Below are 24,811 nucleotides of genomic sequence, written 5' to 3' on the forward strand. Positions count from 1 at the left end.
AGAGATCTCTGAATGCTGCTCCAGTTATTTGTTTTCCCTCAAACCCATTCTCAATGTGTTGGGTGAGGTTGAGCTATGTCCAGCACAGGAGCGGCCGGGACGGAAACCAGCTTGGTCTTTAGTCAGCTTGGTGTTTATGAGTGGCAACGAGGCGTTGGAGTAGCAGCCTCTCATAGAGCTTGTAGGACAGGTGATGCAGAGGAGGGACATGGGTCGGTTTGGGGATAATGGGTCTTTGCCAGGTTTAGGGATTGCAACCACTTTGGCCATTTTCCAGACAGAAGGGATGGTTTTCTGTGCTATGCATGTGTTCAACATCCCCACAAGCCAGGTCTTTCCGTTAGGTCCCAGGTGCTGTATCATTTCTGCCAGTAGGTCATCAATCCCTGCTGCTTTTCCGGGTTTCAACTTTCCCATTGCAGTTTCAAGTTCTTCTAGGTCGAAGGGTTTGGTTTGAGGGCTGGCTGATTGTGGTTGGTCTGATACCACTGTGCGATGGTATTCTCCTGTGGGTCGGTGGCGGTCTTGGTCACAACTGGTGGCCAACAGTCATAACCAACACCGCCACCGACCCACATAGAATACCATCGCACAGTGGTATCAGACCAACCACAATCAGCCAGCCCTCAAACCAAACCCTTCGACCTAGAAGAACTCGAAACTGCAATGGGAAAGTTGAAACCCGGAAAAGCAGCAGGGATTGATGACATACTGGCAGAAATTATACAGAACCTGGGACCTAACGCAAATACCTGGCTTGTGGGGATGCTGAACACATGCATAGCACATAAAACCATCCCTTCTGTCTGGAAAAAGGCCAAAGTGGTTGCAATCCCTATACCTGGCAAAGACCCATTATCCCTGAAGAGCTACCGACCCATTTCCCTCCTCTGCATCACCTACAAGCTATATGAGAGGCACTAACATTTCTGAACAGACTATATTTACAACAATATGTCTGGGTCCCCACCTACTCACTCAGGGTTGACGTGTCACACCTGCAGTGATGGGAGGGGCACCAAAATGTGGTGTTTTGATTGGTTAATGGGGGCACTCCCTTAGTATAAAATGTATGTTTTGTGTACACATGACCTGATGAAGATCAGAACGTCTTTCTTATACCTGTTGTGTGCAGGCTCCATCCAATACCTACACCAGTTGTGATGCAACAGAGTTTGCTGTGACCGTTGTGAATTATGGGTGGTGTGGTCTTTGCCAAGACGGTGGATTGTGGCCCATGCCTTCCTGCTGTTATTTGTCATGTTGGTGTTCTCTGTATCTTTTCGTCCTGGGCATGACGTTAAACTGTTCCGTTCGAGAGGACCGGCGACCCTCGAATGTAAACAGCCACGAAAGGAAACTATGTCTGTGTGAGGTGTTCTCTATCATTTCATTCCAGACTTTCCTTCGTTCATCCCGAACTTCACTGTCTATCTCCTGTGTTCTCCATTCATCTTGAGCGATGCACAGTCGTCTGATGTGCGGGGTGAGGTGCCGGCTAGCGCATAAAGGCACGGGACAGGTGTTGTCTTGACGCATCCCGTGATGATGCGACAGGTGTCATTTAGGGCTGTGTCGACCAATTTGGTGTGACGTGATCGGCTCCAGCTTGAGCAGGCATACTCTGCTGTAGAGAAAGACAGGCCATGGCAGTTGCACAGATTGTTTGTGGGTCTGCGGCCCACTTGGAGTTCACTAGTTTTCACAGGATGTTATTGTGGGTGTTTACCGTGGCTTTTGTGTTCTCCAGGTGTTTTTTGAAGAAGAGTGTTCTGTCCAGTGTAACTCCATGATACATGGGGTGGGTATGGTTGGAGAGTTTGTGACCATCCCAAGTGACGCTCAGTTATTTTTTTGCGTCTCGGTTCCTCAGGTGGAAGCTGCATAGTTGGGTTTGTGTGTGTCTTTCTTTTTCTGTCTTTCTTTCTTAGGACGGAGATCAAGGTAGACGCCGTTGGAAGGCTCAACACAAGCCGATGCCCATAGAGATCCATCCCAAAGCTTCCCTCAGGGAGCCCAGCAAGCCAGCTAGCCAGCAAGCCTGCCCAGTCAGCCAACGCAGCCAGTCAGCTCCGCCAGTCAGCCAGTGTAGAAAGTCAGGCTGCCAAGCCAGAGCATATCAGCCTTGCAGTCAGCCTGTAGCTCTTTGGGGATGATGGGTCTTTGCCAGGTTTGGGGATTGCAACCACTTTGGCCTTTCTCCAGACAGAAGGGATGGTTTTCTGTGCCATGCATGTATTCAGCATCCCCACGATCCAGGTCTTTGCGTTAGGTTCCAGGTGCTGTATAATTTCTGCCAGTATGTCATCAATCCCTGCTGCTTTGCCGGGTTTCAACTTTCCCATTGCAGTTTTGAGTTCTTCTCGGTCGAAGGGTTTGGTTTGAGGGCTGGCTGATTGTGGTTGGTCTGATACCACTGTGCGATGGTATTCTCCTGTGGGTCGGCGGCGGTGTTGGTTACGACTGTTGGCCACCAGTTGTGATGCAACAGAGTTCGCTGTGACCGCTGTGAATTATGGGTGGCTCCCAGAGGTCCTTGATCCCCATGGGGTCCAACAGTGGTCATTGAAGCGTGCACACACACATGCACACATGCACCTACACACGCACAGGCGCACATGCGTATACTCACCTGGACCTGTAAATGAACAACAACACAAAAACTAAGGCACTGGTGTCGGACTTCTGGTTTACCGGAACGGGGTTCAACTCCCTGCAGTGCCCTGCTCAATGTGTTGTATTTACATGGTTCATTGGTCCATGGTCTCAGGTCATTGAGCGGCGCGCTATAGTGCGCGATTCTTCATCATTGTTGAGGATTTAAAAAAAGGTGAAAATCAAGGAAAAGCGAAAGGCTATAGTCCATGGTCACGATGAAAAACGAGGATAAAAACAAATAATCAAAAATTCAAAAAACATGGTCCAAAATGATGAAAAACGAGGATATTTTTTTTCTCCAAAAATTCAAAAAACATGGGCTATAACCCATCGTTTTTTCATTTTTTTTAAATCCTCAAAAATGATGAAAAACGGTGTGCTATAGTATGCCGTACGATATGGGCTATAGCCCATGGTCCAAAATGATGAAAAACAAGGATATTTTCTTTTTATCAAAAATTCAAAAAACATGGGCTATAACCCATCGTTTTTTTTAATTTTTTCATTTTTTTCAAATCCTCAAAAATGATGAAAAACGGCGTGCTATAGTATGCCGTACGATATGGGCTATAGCCCATGGTCCAAAATGATGAAAAACGAGGATAAAAAAGAAATAAAAAAATTAAAAAACATGGGCTATAACCCATTGGTTTTTTCATTTTTTTCATTTTTTTCAAATCCTCAAAAATGATGAAAAACGGCGTGCTATAGTATGCCGTACGATATGGGCTATAGCCCATGGTCCAAAATGATGAAAAACGAGGATAAAAATAAATAAATCAAAAATCAAAAATCAAAAAATTTCAAATCCTCAAAAATGATGAAAAACGGCGTGCTACAGTAATACTTTACTTACTTTATTCTGCCACTTTTTGGGCATCATACTACTTCCACATACTTTATTCCGCTTTATGCAGTTATTTATGCTTATTCTTTTTACAGATTTTTATACATTCTTTTTTTTTACTTTTCCTTCAGCTTTAATACATTTTCTACTGTACATTATATACATTGCGTCTTTTGGCGAGCCCACGCAGTTTCTGCAGGGAACTGCTTTCTAGTTATTATTATTATTATTATTATTATTATACAGAGCTAGGCCTATGTCACATTGTGTCGTTATACACATGTTATACATATGGTATAAAGGCAAAGTTTTTTGTAAACAAATGTAGTGCATATATGAAAATGGTGGCGTGGCCGTGGCTCAGCGCTCCAGGCACCTTGGCCGGTATAGCCCGAGCCTGGCAGTGTGCCGCGGGCTCGACTCCCGATCCCGACGGCCTTTACATGCAATAACTGCATCTCTCTCCCATTTCCTGTCAGCCTACTGTCTTTCCCTCTATAAAAAATATATTGTATTGAGTTGTGCTTTATTTTGAAATGTACCCATTCTGCAAACTGTTAATAAATCAATCAATCAATCAATCAATCAATCAATCAATCAATCATAAATAGGGTGATGATGCAGACCCAAACTAGTGAAAATATCAGATCTATTTTCACTATAGGCCTACTTCTTAAACATTTATTTTCCAACTCATGGAATTTCTCGGGTTCCTCTTTTATTTCTTCCTGAAATTACTGAAACAAATATGAATTTGTTTTCAATTCATGGAAGAAATAATAATAATGCTTATTTTTATAAAGAAATGTAGGCCTACAATGTTTTTTTTAAATGTTTTGAAATAATAATCATTAAAAACAAAATGTATTATAGGAAAGAAAAACTAAAAGGGAGCCATAAAAATTGTGTCCCGACTCCCGACCCACATGAGTCCTGACTCCTGACCATAGACTCCTGACCCACTGTTTGGGAAACTTTGGCACGCACGCACGCACGCACGCACGCACGCACGCACGCACGCACGCACGCACGCACGCACGCACAACACACACACACACACACACACACACACACACACACACACACACACACACACACACACACACACACACACACACACACACACACACACACACACACACATTTTATATAATATAATATAATAATAATAATATATTATATTTTAAATTATTGATAAAAAATGAATGCATTATATTTTCCCACCACTAGGAACTACAGGCATTGTGGTAGACAGCTATGTGTCCGTCAGAGGGGTCCTCCTAGTGGGGTCCTAGTCGCACTGACTGCAGCATTGTTGTTGTTTATAGCTGCATGTTTTCGTGTTTTATGAACGGTAGGAACATTAACAACTATAATAACATGTTTAATTAGTTATGTTTATTAATGAATATTCGTGTTGAATGAACGGCAGGAACATTATTACAACTATAACATGTTTAATTACATTTATCTATGCTTATTCTGTATATTTAATGCATGTTTTCGTGTTGAATGAACGGTAGGAACATTTACAACTTAGTTTTTCATTTTCACCTTAATACTATCATTATTGAAGCCAAACAGCACATTTAGAGAGAGAGAGTTGAGAGAGAAGAGGCTTCTTTTGATTGATTGAAATATTTATTAACAGTTTGCAGAATACAGTATTTCAAGCACATTTCAAGCACAAACTCAATACATCTTTATTTATTCATCTTTATTTCATTTCACTTCATTTCAAAGAGGGGTGGATACAATAAGTTTCCAGTACTTACTGCCCCATTTCTGAAATAATAGCAATAGTTTATCTACATACAAGCTTGCGACCTGTTGTGAACTTGTAGATCCATTATACAGGTATTAAGCAACATGTTATGGCGGGGTGGGAAAGAGAACATGTTCACCTATAATTCCATGATGCACAAACTAGGGGCACTATTTAAAAAGAAACATGCCAAGGGCCACGGTAGCGCAGTCGGTAGTGCTGTCGCCTCACAGCTAGAAGATCCTGGGTTCGATTCCCGCTGGGGACGCTGTGGGCACTGGGGGCGTGTTCTCTCCTCCGCATCATCAGGCCTTTCTGTGTGGAGTTTGCATGTTCTCCCCGTGTCCCCTTAGGGTAGGTACCCTCACAAAAAACATGCAGTAATCCTGGTCTCTAAACTCCCCCTTGTCATCTGGGGGAAAGGAACTGGTCAGAATAACGTGTTCCTTCCACACGCTACGTCCAACCGGGGGAAACTCCCTCCTGTCAGGTGAAAAGAAGCAGCTTGGACTCCTCATGCATAGAAGGAAGCATGAGGTCAGTCCGTTGCTCTCCCCAGGTTGCCAGAGGAAGTGTAGCGCCCAGGATTACATTAGACAATTGACACCGGGTAAAAAAGAAACATGCCTATAGCTAGAGGGCTGTCACGATTACACGTTTAAGTTGACGATTAATTGTCACACAAATAATAGATTGAATTGTGTGATTTATTTATTTTTTGCATTGGACATGAATAGAAAGTACACTTTTTATGTTATAGAGGGTATGCGCATGCTTAAAGTGAATGGCACATCGAGTGGCAAATTGAGTGGCAAAGCAACATGCAAAGGGAGTTTAACATTGTTTAAGGTTGTTTAATGCAATCAAATGGAATTTTCCGATTAGATGTATGGGCTGTCAAGGCCAGAAAGTAGTTTTTTGCCACTCAGCAGGCATACCTGCAAAACTTCCGGGTTTGATGATGATGTCACGTGCATACCCTCTATACATTAAAACAAATAGCAGAAGTAACTGATCTACAAGCTTACGACGCTTCACAAAGTGATGCGTTTGTCACAGCCATTTCAGCTATTTTAGCTATTTCTTGTAGATCAGCTATTTCTGCTATTGCGTAAGGCTGCAACGATTAATCGATTCATCATAATCTAATCGATTATTCAATTGGTTGTCAACTAATTTAGTAATCGATTCATCGAATCGGAAATAATCGCTGGAGGTTTTTTTTGCAATGAATCATGGGTGTTTTTCCACTTGTTTTCTACAGAACCATAGTTTATCTAGTGTTAAATGAAATGTAACTAAACTAAAGAGGAGTGAGCCATCTCTCTTCCTTTACAATCTGATGACTGTTCAGTGATGTAAATAGGTTTTCAATGTAATGAGTCCCGGGAAGCAGGGATGGTCTTTTAAAGGAGTCCCAGGGACATTTTATGAGTCCCACTTAGGACGGAGTCATATTTTGCCAGCTCATTTTTACAAATTGCAGCATTTAACTACCATTTGATTTTATATGGTTATAATGTGGTTATATTCATGTAGAAAACAGAAGAATTGTTATAACTAAAGCTAGCAAAATAAACTAGAATCCCGTGGATGCAGAGGTCGTTGTTTTATTGCGTCCCTTAACTATAAACTGCATTTTCTTGCACATAGCGACTGGCACATAATAATGTAGAATCATATCTCAAATCTGAGGCCATTTTACCCTCAACATCTTAAAGAAAAGGAATACCTGTGTATTTGTAAGATGGATTTGCTATTGCCATCGAAGCCAATACAACTATGTCTGTATACTGCATGCAGGATTATAGGATCAAGAACAAAACCTATGGCTTGAATAGTTATTTTTAAATGACCTATTTGAGTTTAAAAGAGTACTGTTCCTTTTAGACTGACACATGTGTAGCTACTCACACTAAGTCAGAATTAGAGTAAAGGTACCATGGGTGGCTTTAATCAATTTCAATTTTTTTAATTGAAAGGCAGTTAAAACAAATGATAAATGACAAAAAACGATAAATGTATTTTTTAATGAATTACCGATATTCATACTTAATGTCTTAGTCAGAACATGTCTAAAATAAGCTATTTTTTTAAGGTGGTAGCTAAATAAGTGCCATAATCCGATCCATCGTTTAAATAATCGGCCGATGAATCGATTATGAAAATAATCGTTAGTTGCAGCCCTTTGCGATTATACGAATTTGGATGAGTGAGTGTGTGTGTGTGTGTGTGTGTGTGTTTGTCTGTGTGGTTCTAACACAGTGTTGTGATTGGTCCAGACATTCTAACGGTGATTTCTGATTGGTCCAGATGGAGGTGACCTATGTGTGTGAGTGGGAGAAGAGACCAAAGAACAACCACTGTCCGTCCATTCCTCTGGTGTGTTCATGGAGCTGTAGGAACCTGGTGGCTTTTACCACAGACCTCAAAGCTGATGACGAGGACAAAGGTATTATTATTAGTATTGGCACATTCATGGTGGGAGGAACCCCTTTTGGTGCTTTAAGCAGTATGGTATACTTTAGCTGTTGAAAAATAGCAGATCTACAAGCTCACCTACAAGCTACGAGCTATTGTTGTAGGAACAACGTATTTTCAGACGGGGGTCTGCGGCCAATTACATATATTTTTTGGGGTCCATGACATGAAATATTGAGAACCACTGATATACCAGCTCAGTGGCCTTGTGGTTAGAGTGTCCGCCCTGAGACTGGGAGGTTGGGGCCCCGGCCGGGACCCAGTGCCTCCCTGCTTGACACTCAGCATCAAGGGTTGGATTGGGGGTAAGTCCCTGCGACATACTAGCGTCATGTCCAGGGGGTGTACTTGTACATCAAGCTGCCTCACGCTACAGAAACAGGAGATCCTGCCCTATGGGCCTCATGGCTCGGCAAGGCTACTTACTGATGTAGAAACACAGGCATTTCAGAAAACTGTTAGGATTTAGAAATTTCGACGTCAGGTCTAAATGGGTTAGTATTATAACTGGAGCTGTAGGAACCGGGTGGCTTTCACTACAGACCTCAAAGCTAATGATGAAGATATAGGTGTTATTATTATTATTATTATTATTACTTGTGCAAGCAGTGCGCGCAAACTGCTATTGGCTTGGTATGTATTATGTATGTTGGGGTATGTAAGACCGTAGCCCATATCAAGTTGGAAGCGGTGATGCCAGTGGTGAGCGCACCTCATGGCGTGCTCTGCACAAGTAGGCCACATGTATGGCCTACTTGTGTGCAAGGGGCCAGTGAGGCGCTCCAACGTTGAATCACTGGGCCCTAGTGGTAAGGACTGCAGGCGGACCCGTGGATTCATGACGGTTGCACTTCCGCATTTGGGCACCCAAATTTGGTGCCCGACATCGAAATAAAAAAAAGATCTTCTAAATCCTGACAGTTTTCAGAAATACCTATCAGTGAAATACCTATCAGTGGTGCTCAATATTTCACCCCAAAAATGATATGTAATTGGCCACCGCCCCCCATCTGAAAATATGTTGTTCCAGGCAGGGACCCCCCATAAGCAAAGATTGAGTTAAAATGTTCTCTGTGAAAGAATATATATAAAGATTTGTGCCGCACTATGAGCTTGTAGATCTGCTATTTTTCAATAGCTAAAGTATAACATAGTGCTTCAAACACCAAAAGGGATTCCCGCCCAAAATGGGTTAAAGATCTGTAAGCCTCGGACAAAGCCAACTCTGATCGTGACAAATCAACACAACAAACACAATATTTTGGGCCGAACAAATAATGACAAAGAAGAAAAACAACAAAAAAAGTGTTGCTCTTTTCATTCTTCAAATTATTTGTTCGTCCCAAAAAAATGTGTTTGTTGTCATGAGTTGTCACGATCCGAGTTGGCTTTGTCCCGATGCTTACAAATCTTTAAATACCGTACATTCTTTCTGAAACATCTATGGGAAAAATGCGTGGGAAATTCTCTTCCGGGGCCTGTCGTCGTCATGAAAGGGGGCGGGGCGGGACTGCGACGCTCGTCTATACCTATTACTATTAGGCATGTAACGATTCACTCAACTCGCGATACGATTCGCATCACGATATGAGGTTCCCGATACGATTTTTCTCGATGTTTTAAACAAAAAATATTTTCCAGAAAGATTGCCATTTCTTTAATTTGATATAATTTATCTTTCCCCCCCTGCTTTTTTTCCCACATTTTTTTATTTAACTACATTGCAAAAGAAGTAGCATTACTTTTGACAGTGCAGAAACATAATTGCCTTCCTTGATGAGCATCAACGACCGTCATCACCTGGGCACAGACACACACAGCTCCCCTCTATAGTGCTCTACTACTGAAAGTGACTCATTTCTCTCCCTAAAGCACTTGAACATGATGGAATGTGACTAGACTAAAGCTCACAGTTCACACCACACACCATAATTCACTACCCCCCCTAAAATAAAAAATAAATAGTAATAATCTTAATTGTTTTTATTTCAATAAATCGATTAATATCGATATACGATATATCGTTACATGCCTAATTACTATACCTATTTACTGTATGTAGGAACCTGGTTGCTTTTACTAGTGATCTGTGAAGGCTGATGACGAAGAGCCTTCAATTACAATTCCTGCCACCATGATTTATGTTTTTGCCCCCGTCGGTGCTCAACACCCATTGGTGACGGTTGCTCTTCTCTCTTCTCCGATTGGCTGCAGACGTGAGTCACATGATCCACATCATCGACACGGAGCACCCCTGGGACGTTTACTCCATCAACTCTGGCCACGCTGAGGTCATTTCCTGCCTGGAGTGGGACCCGTCAGGTACGCTTCCAATATGCCCTGAACCTCTTGTAGGCGCGGCATGTGCAAGTCACGCGCTGTGATTGGCCACTAGCCACTTTGAGTGGCAGTCGGAGCCAGAACATGATTTACTACTCTCTGCCTATCGGGTCGCAACTCGAACGGCCCTGAGTCGGCTCAATCAAGCATCGCAACTTGACCCTCCGTCGGTGTCTAAAACTTACTCGACCAAAACAAAAATCAATCGGTTGTTGTAGGTGAGAGGCACTTCTGCGTCAGCCACAGAAGCAGATTTTCGCTAAAAAAACCTAAACCTAAATTGATGAGTCCTTTATAGACTTATCTTTTGCAGGTTATTCTTATTGTATTTTAAATGTTTTGTGTAAACACTGTATTTGTTACTACTGGTCATTGTCTGCATTGTTAAATGCAGAGCGTACTTCACTGTTTCAGCTGATAACTAGATCTTGTCTGTTTTTAAATTTCAATGATCTGTTTTTATTGTATACATGTTTGTGTGGACCCCAGGAAGACTATAGCGAGCACTTTGTGGAAGCCAATGGGGATCCGAATAAAGAATAAAGAAGAACAGTTGTTGTAGGCGAGAGGCGAGAGTTGGCCACATAAGCGGGTCGTGGTTATAAGCAAAGAGCCGTGCAGGATTTTAGAAATCTTCTCATACTGCATTAGAACTCATTACAGCTGTGGCCAACAGATGGCAGTGCAGTACAGCATATAGCAGTGCCAGTGCTGCCACATGCAGCCCTGAGCACGCACATTACACACACACACACACACACACACACACACACACACACACACACACACACACACACACACACACACACACACACACATACACACATATACACAGATTCATTCACTCACTCACTCACTCACTCACTCACTCACTCACTCCGGTGCACAGACTCCAGCATTGTAATCCTTCGTCCTGCCTGGTGTTTACTGAACGTTTCAGAGCCCAGAGGCCAGTCCTGATTTCACCATACGTTTGAGTCAAATCAAATGGCCCATTGTATTGCAGTAGTATTGACACATTTTAGATGTATGATGCATTGATTGATGTATTGGTTCAGTTCAGTTCAGTTTTATTTTCGGAATGTTGGACATACAGTACATCATCATCATCATCAGTTTAAAGTCCGCTTTCCAGGCACCGCTGGGTTAGACTTGAGAAGTTGAGTCTCGATATGGCTTTCCTCCACCGGGAACGGTCCATGGCCACCTCGCGATCGACGCTGAGCGCTTTCATGTCAGCCAACACGGTCGTCTGCCAGGTCTTCTTAGGCCGGCCACTGGGTCCTGTCCCCTCTAAAGGCTCATACATACATAGTCTGGATTTTCGGTGGTTAGGTGACCACCGAACTACAACATGACGTCACGAGCCGCGGTGAAGAGCAAACCACCGCCACCGCTCCAGCCCTTCTCTCTGTTTTTACTCACCACCGCTCAACGTTATTTCAGCTCCGGTGGTCACCTTACCACCGAAAATCCAGACTATGAATAGGCCTTCAGTCAATCGACATTACTTTCTTCACCCAATCGTTCTCTTCCTTCCTTACTACGTGTCCATACCATCGCATAATTTTCATTCTTTTGAATGTCCGTTGCTTGTATCCTGTCCATTTGCTTATTTAGGTGCACATGTGATGTAGACTTGGTTTATATATTGATGTATCGCAGTGATGTAAATATGTTTTCAATGTAATGAGTCCCGGGATGCAGGGATGCTCTTTTAGATGAGTCCCAGGGACATTTTATGGGTCCCACTTTAACGACGTTAGGAGTCATATTTTGCAAATTTGCAGCATTTAACTTGCATTTCATTTTATATGGTTATAGCCTAATGTTATATTCATGTAGAAAACAGAAGAAGAAATGATTATTATAACTAAAGCTAGCAACATAAACTAGAATAAAAACGGTACAGTAGTACAGTAGTCGCAGAGGTCGCTGTTTTATTCCGTCCCTTAACCCATTCTGACCTGAGATCAGATTCATACGAGGTTTCCACATGGACACACACTGGTCTGATTAACCCATTCTGACCCGAGATCAGATTCTAAAAATGTCAGTCGCTCTTCGATTTTAAAAAAATAGCAGACCTACAAGCTCGTATAGCGCCACTCGGTGGCGCGATACGAGCTTGTAGATCTGCTATTTTTAAATAGCTAAAGCATAACATGATGCTGACACCAAAATGGGTGCCCGGTCAGAATGGGTTAACTATAAACTGCGTTTTGGGATGCGAAATGCACCGTATTTCCAGGCTGCTGTCATTGGACGGTGACGGACGGATCAATAGATTGATGTATCGGTTGATGTATTGATCTCCAGGCTCCAGGCTGCTGTCGTCCGACGGCGACGGGCAGATCAAGTGTTGGATGATGTCGGAACATCTGGTGAACAGCTGGGAGTCCAACCTGGGGAGCTCGGTGGACGGAGACCCCATCATCGCTCTGTCCTGGCTGCACAACGGGGTCAAACTGGCCCTGCATGTCGAAATGGTACCTATATACACCTGGGCCTTATAACCTAGTAACCCTTTATAACTCACTAGAACACTGTTTGTCCTGGTTACACAACAGGGTCAAACTGGCCCTGCATGTCGAAATGGTACCTATATACACCTGGGCCTTATAACCTAGTAACCCTTTATAACTCACTAGAACACTGTTTGTCCTGGTTACACAACAGGGTCAAACTGGCCCTGCATGTCGAAATGGTACCTATATACACCTGGGCCTTATAACCTAGTAACCCCTTATAACTCACTAGAACACTGTTTGTCCTGGTTACACAACAGGGTCAAACTGGCCCTGCATGTCGAAATGGTACCTATATACACCTGGGCCTTATAACCTAGTAACCCTTTATAACTCACTAGAACACTGTTTGTCCTGGTTACACAACAGGGTCAAACTGGCCCTGCATGTCGAAATGGTACCTATATACACCTGGGCCTTATAACCTAGTAACCCTTTATAACTCACTAGAACACTGTTTGTCCTGGTTACACAACAGGGTCAAACTGGCCCTGCATGTCGAAATGGTACCTATATACACCTGGGCCTTATAACCTAGTAACCCTTTATAACTCACTAGAACACTGTTTGTCCTGGTTACACAACAGGGTCAAACTGGCCCTGCATGTCGAAATGGTATATACCTATACCTGGGCCTTATAACCTAGTAACCCTTTATAACTCACTAGAACACTGTTTGTCCTGGTTACACAACAGGGTCAAACTGGCCCTGCATGTCGAAATGGTATATACCTATACCTGGGCCTTATAACCTAGTAACCCTTTATAACTCACTAGAACACTGTTTGTCCTGGTTACACAACAGGGTCAAACTGGCCCTGCATGTCGAAATGGTACCTATACCTGGGCCTTATAACCTAGTAACCCTTTATAACTCACTAGAACACTGTTTGTCCTGGTTACACAACGGGGTCAAACTGGCCCTGCATGTCGAAATGGTACCTATATACACCTGGGCCTTATAACCTAGTAACCCTTTATAACTCACTAGAACACTGTTTGTCCTGGTTACACAACAGGGTCAAACTGGCCCTGCATGTCGAAATGGTATATACCTATACCTGGGCCTTATAACCTAGTAACCCTTTATAACTCACTAGAACACTGTTTGTCCTGGTTACACAACAGGGTCAAACTGGCCCTGCATGTCGAAATGGTATATACCTATACCTGGGCCTTATAACCTAGTAACCCTTTATAACTCACTAGAACACTGTTTGTCCTGGTTACACAACAGGGTCAAACTGGCCCTGCATGTCGAAATGGTACCTATACCTGGGCCTTATAACCTAGTAACCCTTTATAACTCACTAGAACACTGTTTGTCCTGGTTACACAACGGGGTCAAACTGGCCCTGCATGTCGAAATGGTACCTATATACACCTGGGCCTTATAACCTAGTAACCCTTTATAACTCACTAGAACACTGTTTGTCCTGGTTACACAACATGGTCAAACTGGCCCTGCATGTCGAAATGGTACCTATATACACCTGGGCCTTATAACCTAGTAACCCTTTATAACTCACTAGAACACTGTTTGTCCTGGTTACACAACAGGGTCAAACTGGCCCTGCATGTCGAAATGGTATATACCTATACCTGGGCCTTATAACCTTTAACCCATTTAGACCCGAGGACGATCTAAAATAGACAATATTCTGACCCACCCTATGAGCTTGTAGGTCTGATATTTTTCAATAGCTAAAGTATAACAGAATGCTTAAAACACCTGGGCGGGAACCTGGTCCTGGTTACACAACAGAGTGAAACTGGCCCTGGTGTTGATTTTGTCGACTAAAACTACGACGAAAAATGTTCCGTCGAGACTCGACTACCTTTTTTCACGGTCGAAAACTAAATGGAGACTAAATGAAAACTAATCTATTGTGACTAAAACTAAGACTAAATGTCTTGACAATTTCGTCAACAAATAAAAACTAGACTAAAATGTTAGGAAGGGACTAGTGGACACGAGATCCAGTTTAAGTCATTTTACACTACTAAGCCATTACGACGGTATCAAGGCCTGCCAAAAAAAAATTAGTCGACTAAATCAACTGTGGAGCATAAATTCTTATGATATTTAGTCGACTAAAACTAGACTAAAACTAAAACATTCCAGGTGACTAAAATGTGACTAAAACTCAATGAAAACTATTCAAAAGACTATGACTGAAACTAAAATCAAAATTTGCTGCCCAAAACAACACTGCCCTGCATGTAGAGATGGTGAGTTAGTTAGTGAGTTAGTTAGTGAGTTAATTACTGTTGTCATGGTTATATAACAGGGTTAAACTGGTCCTCCGCGTCAAGTTATTTTTGTATTTATTTTAACCACAGCCCAGTACAAAACACATTAAGATAACGTGTGTTTTCAAGTAGGAAACTGGTCAAGAGGCAGAATAAAATGACACATCTTTCTACCAAAAAAAATAACGAACCAAAAACATAGGTGTGCATGATTTTGAAATTATGCTATCCGATCTCTGATTATATTGCAGGGTCATATCTGCCGATACCGATTCTGACCGATTCCGATATTATACAGGGGACCACAATGGAATCAAGCCTAGGCCCTATAGAGGCTTATTGGCCCAAAGCCCTATTAAATCAATCAATAAATAGGCATAATACTTTTCCAGGTGTCTGTTTTCACACGTGAATGACTACTGAATGAAATGAGTACACACATTAAATGCAGATTCCTTTTTTCGATTGAAAGGACCACTTCAACCTATCTTCATATAATAGGTCCTCACTAATAATCATGATAAAATGGCCTGATGTTTTTCCTACTCAGTCTGTGTCTCTAGGAGGGCTGTGGGCAGTTCAGAAACCGTCCTCCAGTGACATCATCATCAGGCAGATTTTTTTTTGAAACAAGATTCTTTTACAAAAATGTTTAGATTTGAACGATGGCTTCCATTTTTGAAATTGCAACTTTTCAGGACTAGAAAGCCTGCAGTTTCTATTAGGCTGTATTCCCCCTCGATGATGTCACTGGAGGACGGTTTCTAAACTGCCCACAGCCCTCCTATGAGACACAGACCGAGTAGAATACAAATTGCGCATGATTATTAGTGAGGACCTATTATATGAAGATAGGTTGAAAAGTGGTGAAGTGGTCCTTTAAATAATCTGTAATATTGTGAGACAATTCCGATACCGATATGGCGCTTTTATGGCCAATTCTGATAATGCTACCGATGCATCCCTAGTTATTTAGATTAACCCATTTTGGGCGGGAACCCCTGTTGGTATGTTAAGCATTATGTTATACTTTAGCTATTGGAAAATAGCAGACCTACAAGCTCGTAGCGCGCCACTCGGTGGCGCGCTACGAGCTTGTAGGTCTGCTATTTTTGAAAAAGACGTGAAAATGTGCCTCAAATATATTCTTTCATAGTTTCAGTTTTTAACTCAGATCTTTGATTCTGGGGGGTCTCCAGGGACCCCGCCGACCCCCATCTGAAAATATGTAGTTCCAGGACTACATATTTACAGATGGGGCTCGGTGGCATATTACATATAATCTTTGGGGTTCTTGACATGAAATATTGAGAACCACTGATTTGAACACAAACATGAGGTTTTTCATTAAAAAATTTTTTTTTTTAATCTCGATGTCAGGCCAAAATGGGTTAACTGTTGTTTATTCTGTGCTCGTCCAGCCTGATGAACTGTTGTTTGTTATTCATTCATCCAGTCCGGCTCCACCAACTTCGGGGAGAAGTTTTCCAGGGTGAAGTTTGCTCCGTCTCTGACCTTATTTGGAGGTAAGATGTGTTTTAACTTTTGACCGCCTGTTCCCGACCGCAGGTATTTAAAAATAATAATAATAATAATCTCGGCCTAACATTATGCTAATTATTCGGGTCGGGCCGGCCCAGTTAGAGCCTTTGGGAACTCTGGTTGGTAAAAAAGAAAAAAAGGAAATTCATGTGGTCCGCGATCCTCCCGCGATAGGATTCCTTATCCGTGAGCTAACTTCCAGGTTAACCCATTTAGACCTGAGGACGATTCTACAAATGCCATCTGAATCCTGACGGTTTTCTGAAAAACCCCATGTTTCTGTGTGAGACCGCCGACCCCCATCTGAAAATATGTTGTTCCAGGGACCCCCAGAAAGCTAATATTTAAGTTCATAATATCCACTGTAAAATAATATATATTCAAAGATTTGCACACATTTTTTCAAAAATAGCAGATCTACAAGCTTGTGTAGATCTGCTATTTCTCAACAGCTAAAGTTTAAAATAATGGTTAAAAGCTACAATGTCTAAATGGGTCTACATGACTAAATGGGTTAATATGTTTCAGGGAAACCAATGGAGGGCTGGGTGGGGCTGTATTATAAGTATATATATTTAATGTTTGGTGGGCGTAACGGTCATTGTTTATATTTCAAGGTAAACCCATGAAGGGCTGGGTGGGGCTGTATTATAAGTATATATATTTAATGTTTGGTGGGAGTAACGGTCATTGTTTATATTTCAAGGTAAACCCATGAAGGGCTGGGTGGGGCTGTATTATAAGTTATTGTTTATATTTCAAGGTAAACCCATGGAGGGCTCGGTGGGGCTGTATTATAAGTTATTGTTTATATTTCAAGGTAAACCCATGGAGGGCTCGGTGGGGCTGTATTATAAGTTATTGTTTATATTTCAAGGTAAACCCATGGAGGGCTCGGTGGGGCTGTATTATAAGTTATTGTTTATATTTCAAGGTAAACCCATGGAGGGCTGGGTGGGGCTGTATTATAAGTTATTGTTTATATTTCAAGGTAAACCCATGGAGGGCTGGGTGGGGCTGTATTATAAGTTATTGTTTATATTTCAAGGTAAACCCATGGAGGGCTGGGTCGGCGTAACGGTCAGCGGTCTGGTCACCGTGTCTCTGCTGAAGCCCAACGGCATGCTGCTCTCGGCCAGCGAGAGCCTGTGTCGTCTCCGAGGACGCGTGGCGATGGCCGACATTGCCTTCACCAGCGGAGGAAACATCGTGGTGGCGGCGACCGACGGGAGCTCCTCCTCTCCCGTGCAGTTCTACAAGGTAACCCTATGTATAATATATTGAAGTAATATTTCACGAGAGGGTGTGCTTCACCGTCATTAATGGCACGCCCAGGCCCAGGCCGTAGCGTAACGGTCTGGGCACCGGACTGGTAATCCAGTCGCAGTGTGCCGCGGGTTCGACTCCCGGACCCGACACGGCCTTTACTGCATGTCATCCCCCCATCTCTCTCCCGTTTCCTGTCAGCCTACTGTCTGTCCCTTCAAAAAATCAATAAAAGGCGTAAGCCGCAAAAAAATAAAATAAAATAATAATAATAATAATGGCACGCCTGCGTTGCTGCGGGAAGGAGCCGACAGTCCAGTTTCGTAGGCGGCGCAGAAGTGCCACTAATGGCTCGTACACACCGCACGATATTTGCTCAGTTTTTTTTTTTTTTTTTCACATATAATCTTTGGGGTGGGGTCCTTGACTTGACATATTGAGCACCACTGATATAGAAACATGAGGCTTTTCAGAAAATTGTCTACTACCCGACTACTTTTTTTAAATGTTGATGTCTGGTCTAAATGGGTTAATGGTCCAAAATACCCCCAGGTGTTCGGGGTGTTAATCACCCTGAAGGTGAATTATATTTCACCACTTATTACACGGCTACTTAACCCATTTATGCCTGACGTCGAAATTAAAAAAATGTCTTCTGAATCATGACCGTTTTCTGTAATACCTCATGTTTCTGTCAGTGGTGCTCAAACTATTTCATATCAAGGACCATCATTTCAGTAGCACAGAAGAGCCGACTTTAGGACGGTACCCGCTAGGGATGTCGGTAACAGATAATTTCCCAGCCGGTTAGCCGATAGGATTAACCGGGTCATTAACGGATAGTGGTTGATTATATATATTTTTTAATAGGCTACCCCAAATGTAATATGCATGTATAGGCTACATAATTAAAGTTGGTAGACGAATGGTATATATTTATTTATGCTCCTTTTTAAAAGACAATCAAAAAAGCAACATTTAACAATATAAATAAATTGTTGCTGTAAACAGTTTTAAGGAAGATCAGCATGCATGTCACCGTGTTCTGTTTGTTGACTTTTCGCTGACGAGAGAACCCTCAAACATCGATAGAACATGGCTAACTTGATAGCCGTAAGCTGTGCCAGTGTGGGGACTCAGGAGACGGATAGGAGGAGGATGAAGCTGTAGCGGCTGTAAACGTTCTCCCTCCAGGCCAAATGGCCAATAATGGATTTAATAATGTAGGTCTCTGCATTGATATGTGTTAATCTCGTCTCGCTGTCAGCCTGTCACTCGCTTACATTTTGACTACCGCAAAGCTACCGTTGTAGGCTTGTAGCCAACTAGCCATTGAAGTACAACAGAGAACTTTGGGACATTGAGGGGACACACACAGTCACACACACACACACACACACACACACACACACACACACAGTCCCAAGAATACGCTATTATCGCTATAATGTCCATCCTATCCCTTTAAACTTGTATAGGCTATATAGGCCTATTCCAAGTTGCAACCAAAACGTCATGAAACATAACAGCTTTGCAGTTCTATTGCATTGATGAGGAGCTGCAATCAATCTAGTATTAAACACCCAATTTATTCTCTGGTAGCTTACTTTGCCCGGAATATATATATTCCGCCTTCCGGGCAAAGTATATTATGCCATAATGATGCGACGATGGTGTATCGTGCAGATAAGCTATGCATTATATGCTTTATGCGATGTACAAGACCACAGATGGGACACGTTGTCAACTTGTCAGCCTGTAGATCAGCGCTTGGCCTACAAATAAAAACGAGATGATCACCTTCCCAGCGGAGAAGGGGAGCCGCAGCGGGTGGGGGAAAAAAGACAGTAAACATATATGCCCGCCCCTATCCAACCAGCAGTAGCCTCAAAGCTACTGCGGAATGAAATGATGGCATTTCAAAGTATCGTCTTTCGTCTGTAATGTCTGTAGCCTATTGTTGAGACAGTCACATAATGAATGAACTGCCTATATTTTATGTGTCCAACAGATGGCGTAGTTTCACGTGAATTAACATGTATCATGTCTTATATCACATATCCTTGTAAACACTCGTTCGGAATGACCATTTCCCATATAAACACGCAGCAAAAAACATTACTTCGGATGTATTTTATTCAGAAGTATTTATTCGGAATGATCAGCCTGCATATAAATGCGGCCATTGTGTGTGTGTTTACATGGCTGTCATGATGGAAACAGCAGTTAATCAAGCGAGGCGCAGCAGGTGCTCAGAGGGTTTGATTAGCCAGTGGTCTGTTATAGAGCGGAGCGGTCTGTTATCAAGAAACAACAGACCACTGAATTCAGCGAAAGCTGTGTAATAATGAACGATTATTATTATTATTACGCACACCCTCGAGTGTAATATTGCGATTATACAACAGTTACCCTTAAAAAACACGTCAACGCGATGTCATGATAACTATGATACTGGCTAAAAAGAAACATGCTAGCCTTGAAACCCAGACTCTGGGTTGATCAGTACAGCTGAATTTGATCTTTTGATTAGGTGTTCCACCGTGCTTGTTTTAGCACGTCTAGATGGCTACTTCATTCAATCTGATTGCTTCCTCGAAATAACACACACACATACACACACACACACACACACACACACACACACACACACACACACACACATTTTAATTATTTTATTTGGATCTGCACAAGAGGCACAATAGACCCAAACACTGATCAGAATTAGGTTATACATTATATGGTCCAACCAGATATAGCTGCTGCACATGCTTAACACACAGAGGGAAAAGAAGAAAAAATAAATACCTGTGTGTATAGATAGCACATTGTTGACATACTATTATTTGACACTACTAGACAGGATGTTTGTTTTGGGTTTTTTAAGCCACCTAGGGATAAATGAAACAACGCCTTCTCCATAGTAGCTGAGACAGAACAGTATTTAGCCAGCTTTTTTGCATTTGTTTTTTGCAATCCACCCAATTGCAGACCCCTGAGCACAAGTTTATGGACATGGCCCAGACTTCCAAATACAAGGACAATAAGTGGACAGTTATATCCCAAGGCCATAATACGTTCCACCAGAAGCTGATATTTCATAAGTTTGGATGTAAAACAAGTGTCCATATACAAATCAAATGGGCAGCCTATTTCAAATATAGTGAAAGTTTTTCTAATTTCATTGATGAACACAATATCTGGGGTATTTAGAATATATTGTAGTGAATTGATGCGTGCCAGTCTATTTTTACAGTGCTGTGTTTATACATTCTTGTTGTCCTGTCCTGTACTCCTCTGATCTTGTCTGAGACCAGGTCCACCAGACGGTCATGTCTTGCAATGTACAGTCCTTTTATAGTGGCTGCAACCATTTAAGATGTGTGCGACTGTTTCTTTGTCATGTGGATGTCATGTGGATGTAGGATGCAGTGTGGGTCGTGTGCTGATGGGTACCAGGTTGCCAAGTTGAACTTGGTTCGGCAACACCTGTAAACGGGCTTTAATAGTGGAAATAAGAATGTCCGCACCTATGGTGTTATTTGACAGTACTATAGAGTGTGATAATGAGTGGTTTGCAAAGGGAAGAAGAGCCAGTTTCCCCTGCAGCCTCAGACTGGTCCAGTGTTGTGCACTTTCTGATCGCTTAATTCCTAGAATGGTGGCTCTTGCGGTCGCGGATTTGATTGACAGTTCATGGTGCGCACCGTCCTGCTCGTAGGTCGCACATGCACGGACACGTGGATCTATGATGATGCTGTTGTTGAGCGCAGCAGTTGTTGTATCAGGCACCACCCACTTTAACTGTAATCCTGATCGCTGGCATAGATCATTAAGATCCATCCAGTCGGACCGCACACCGAATCCAGCGGCTTTAATGTCCAATTTACCATTCGCCTTAGTCTTGAATCCAAGGACCTGCGTGTCATTCTCCAGCGCAGGTGGTACTTTACGTCGCTGCATGTGTTGAATGAGTGACCCGCGAGCCATTTCCCTGACCGTGGGGTCGTCGCTGTTGAGCATATTTATACGGTGACTGGTTCTGGTGGCGGTGTAAACCCATTCAATATTCGGTACACCCAGACCGCGCACACACACACACACACACACACACACACACACACACACACACACACACACACACACACACACACACACACACACACACACACACACACACACACACACAACACACACAACACACAACGTAATGAAATGTAACAGAGGTACAGTCAGACGTTGATACTAAAAGGATGGCACAATTCTTTATAAACGCAAACAGCACAGAGGTACACATTTATCCAGTGGAAATGTGAGGCCCTTATTCCCCACGTGTGACACTAATACAACACTGTGTGTGTGTGTGTGCGTGTGCGTGCGTGCATGCGTGTCTGCGTGTGTGTGTGTGCGTGCGTGCGCTCTAGGTGATCGTCAGCGTGGTGAATGAGAAGTGTCGCATAGACACAGAGCTGCTGCCGTCTCTGTTCATGCGCTGCACCACCGACCCCCTGCGACGAGACAAGTACCACGCCGTGACACACCTGCACTTCCTGACCCGAGAGAACTCTGAACAGGTAAAACCCTAACCTATAAACCCTCTACCCCATGCATGGGCGAACGGCGGTCTGGGGGGGTGGGGGGGGGCACATGCGGCCCCCACCTTCACCTAATACTGGTTCCCGCAGGTTAATACTGGAATACTGATATATTATTGATTTCAGCCGTTACAATTCCAAACATGCAAACATGACCCCGCTTTTTTTCCCAATGTATTAGTATTTAGTTTATAAAATTAACATAACTAACAAAAAGGCATTTTGAAATTAAATTTAAAAAAGGTTACTTTTCAGGATTACAATTCAAAAATTGTGAAGAATTATGCTGGATTTCAATTAAAAAATAACTGAAAATAAATTGCTGATCTGCGACGCGTTTTGAGCTTTTTGCTGGTTGCTGCCTGCCTGGCACCTACAGAATCTGCCTACCACAAGGAGACACACTGAAAATAGCGACTAGGGGACATGGAGGCATGGGAAAGCCAAACACTGCGGAGGAGAGAGTATAAAAAAAAAAAAAGTTTCCAAAAAGGAACAAGTTCTGGGCAAGAGCGGCGGTGGCTCAGGGGTAGAGAGGCTGGATGGTAACCGGAAGGTTGCCAGTTCGAACCCGGGCTCCCCCAGAGTTACTGTCAAAGTGTCCTTGAGCAAGACACTGAACCCCTAATTGCTCCCGATGTGCTGGTTGGTGCATGCTTTGCATGGTTTGCGCTGCCATCAGTGTATGAATGGGTGTGTGAATGGGTGAATGTAATGCACAATCTCTGTAAAGCGCCTTGGATAAAGGCGCTATATAAATGCACCATTTACCATTTTAATTCATGGTCTGCAGGCGAGTGAAGATACCTGGTACAGGAGTCGTTAGTGTCTGGAAACATTCTGCTCAACTTGGCCTTAGTATTGTTTCCGACTATGTGACCAGATTTGACTGAGAGCCTGCCATCGCGCAAACTCCAGCTTTTCACAATTTTATAGCACAGGCATAGAGCATACTAGAGCATGTCACATACTAGAGCATGTCTGAAATAAGTGTCAGACATGCTGAAGTCGACATGTACATTTGAATTAAATGCTTAAACATTTCTGTTTTCTCAACTCGACATTACTCTGTAAGCCATATCTCCAAAACTGATCGGTCAAACTGAACAACCAATATGTCAATTTGAAGCTATGATTCCATGCTTTCATGTGAACAAATTCAAAAGAATCCAATGGCAGTCCCTCAGTCAAATGTAGTCACATATGACACTTATAGTTTGTTCAGCTGGGCTTGTGTTGTCACAATCAATGTCATATTTAGTTCATCCATTATTAGTGTGAGGTGTAGTAGCCATAATCAACTACAAATGATTCCCGATCGCTGCACGGATGTGGCTCACCGCTCCAAGGGTCATGGGTCAAATGCGCAGAACACATTTCACTGCTGTAACGTTTGTGACAAAATGGTAGGACTGCTTTGACTTGCTGAGCCTCTGGGCATAGGCTGCCTGGCACCAGTGGTGATTTTGTCGTCTACCTTTTTTCACTGACTAAAACTAAATGAAAACTAAACTTTGATGACTAAAACTGTGACTAAACATATTGACAATTTCGTCAACAAATAACAACTAGACTAAAATGTTAGAAAGGGACTAGTGGACAAGAGATCCAGTTTTATGCTAGGTTGCATGCTGAAAATAGCAGATCTACAAGCGCGACGCGTTTTAAGCTTGTGGATCTGCTATTTTCAGCATGCAACCAAAGTGTAACATCTGCCATTTACGACGACATCAAAGCCTGTCAAAACACATTTTCATCAACTGTAGATTTAGTCGACTAAAATCTTATGACACTTAGTCGACTGAAACTGGACTAACACTAGAACATTTCAGGTGACTAAATGAAACTTATTCAAAAGACTATGACTAAAACTAACATCAAATTTGGCTGTCAAAAACAACAATGCCTGGCACACTTTACCTGACACATTAGCTATTGTATTCTTGTGTGTGAATTATTCAGGTGGAGCGAAATGCCTTCACGACGGACGACGTACGTCGCGACGTATATTTTTCCGTCGCAACGTATATTCGAGTACGTCCTGGCGTAAATATCAATTCGTCCCGGCAGAACGGACTCGTCGCGGCTATATCTACCCGTTTGCGACGTAATATGTTGGCTATTATTTTCCGTCGCGCCAGAACGGGACTCGTCGCAGCTATATCTACCCGTTGTGGCGTGAGCTGGACTCGTCGCGGCAGAACGTGACTCGTCGCGACTATATCTACCCGTTTGCGACGTGCGCCTCGCCGGTCCGGTCTCCAGGCGAGCCTGCGTCCTTCATATATTTTTTTTTCTGCTCTCGTTGGACTTAACTTTAAAAGTCCAATGGAACACCTCTTTGTAACGGGTCGCTGTAGTATAGTGGTCTAATTCCTCGCCTCTCTATTCTTTTTTGCTGAGGACGCTGGTTCAATTCCCGCTCGCGGCAAACCAAAATTATTATATTTTAGACAGACAGACAGACAGACAGACAGACTGCCTGTCTGCCTGCCTGTCTGCCTGCCTAATGTATTGTAAATAATGTATTCATTCC

The 24,811-nt window shown here is 42.8% G+C and overlaps 1 protein-coding gene across 3 annotated transcripts in view; it reads left to right on the forward strand.

The window, feature by feature from the left end:
* The first annotated feature begins 4,795 nt into the window (after positions 1 to 4,795).
* Positions 4,796 to 24,811, forward strand: part of med16 (mediator complex subunit 16) — a 50,648-nt gene continuing 30,632 nt past the window's right edge. The window contains exons 1-7 of one of the 3 annotated variants that reach the window (XM_083767928.1): positions 4,796 to 4,859; positions 7,584 to 7,722; positions 9,966 to 10,073; positions 12,411 to 12,580; positions 16,329 to 16,398; positions 17,463 to 17,674; positions 22,105 to 22,254. In XM_083767928.1, the coding sequence (XP_083624054.1) occupies positions 7,584 to 7,722; positions 9,966 to 10,073; positions 12,411 to 12,580; positions 16,329 to 16,398; positions 17,463 to 17,674; positions 22,105 to 22,254 (849 nt within the window). In that variant the 5' untranslated portion in view covers positions 4,796 to 4,859. Of the gene's footprint in view, positions 4,860 to 7,535; positions 7,723 to 9,965; positions 10,074 to 12,410; positions 12,581 to 14,193; positions 14,208 to 16,328; positions 16,399 to 17,462; positions 17,675 to 22,104; positions 22,255 to 24,811 lie in introns of those variants that run through there. The other 2 variants (XM_083767929.1, XM_083767930.1) reach the window with 2 other exon arrangements.

This window comes from Protomyctophum parallelum (assembly GCF_964188405.1).
Source record: "Protomyctophum parallelum genome assembly, chromosome: 6".
NCBI lineage: Eukaryota > Metazoa > Chordata > Actinopteri > Myctophiformes > Myctophidae > Protomyctophum > Protomyctophum parallelum.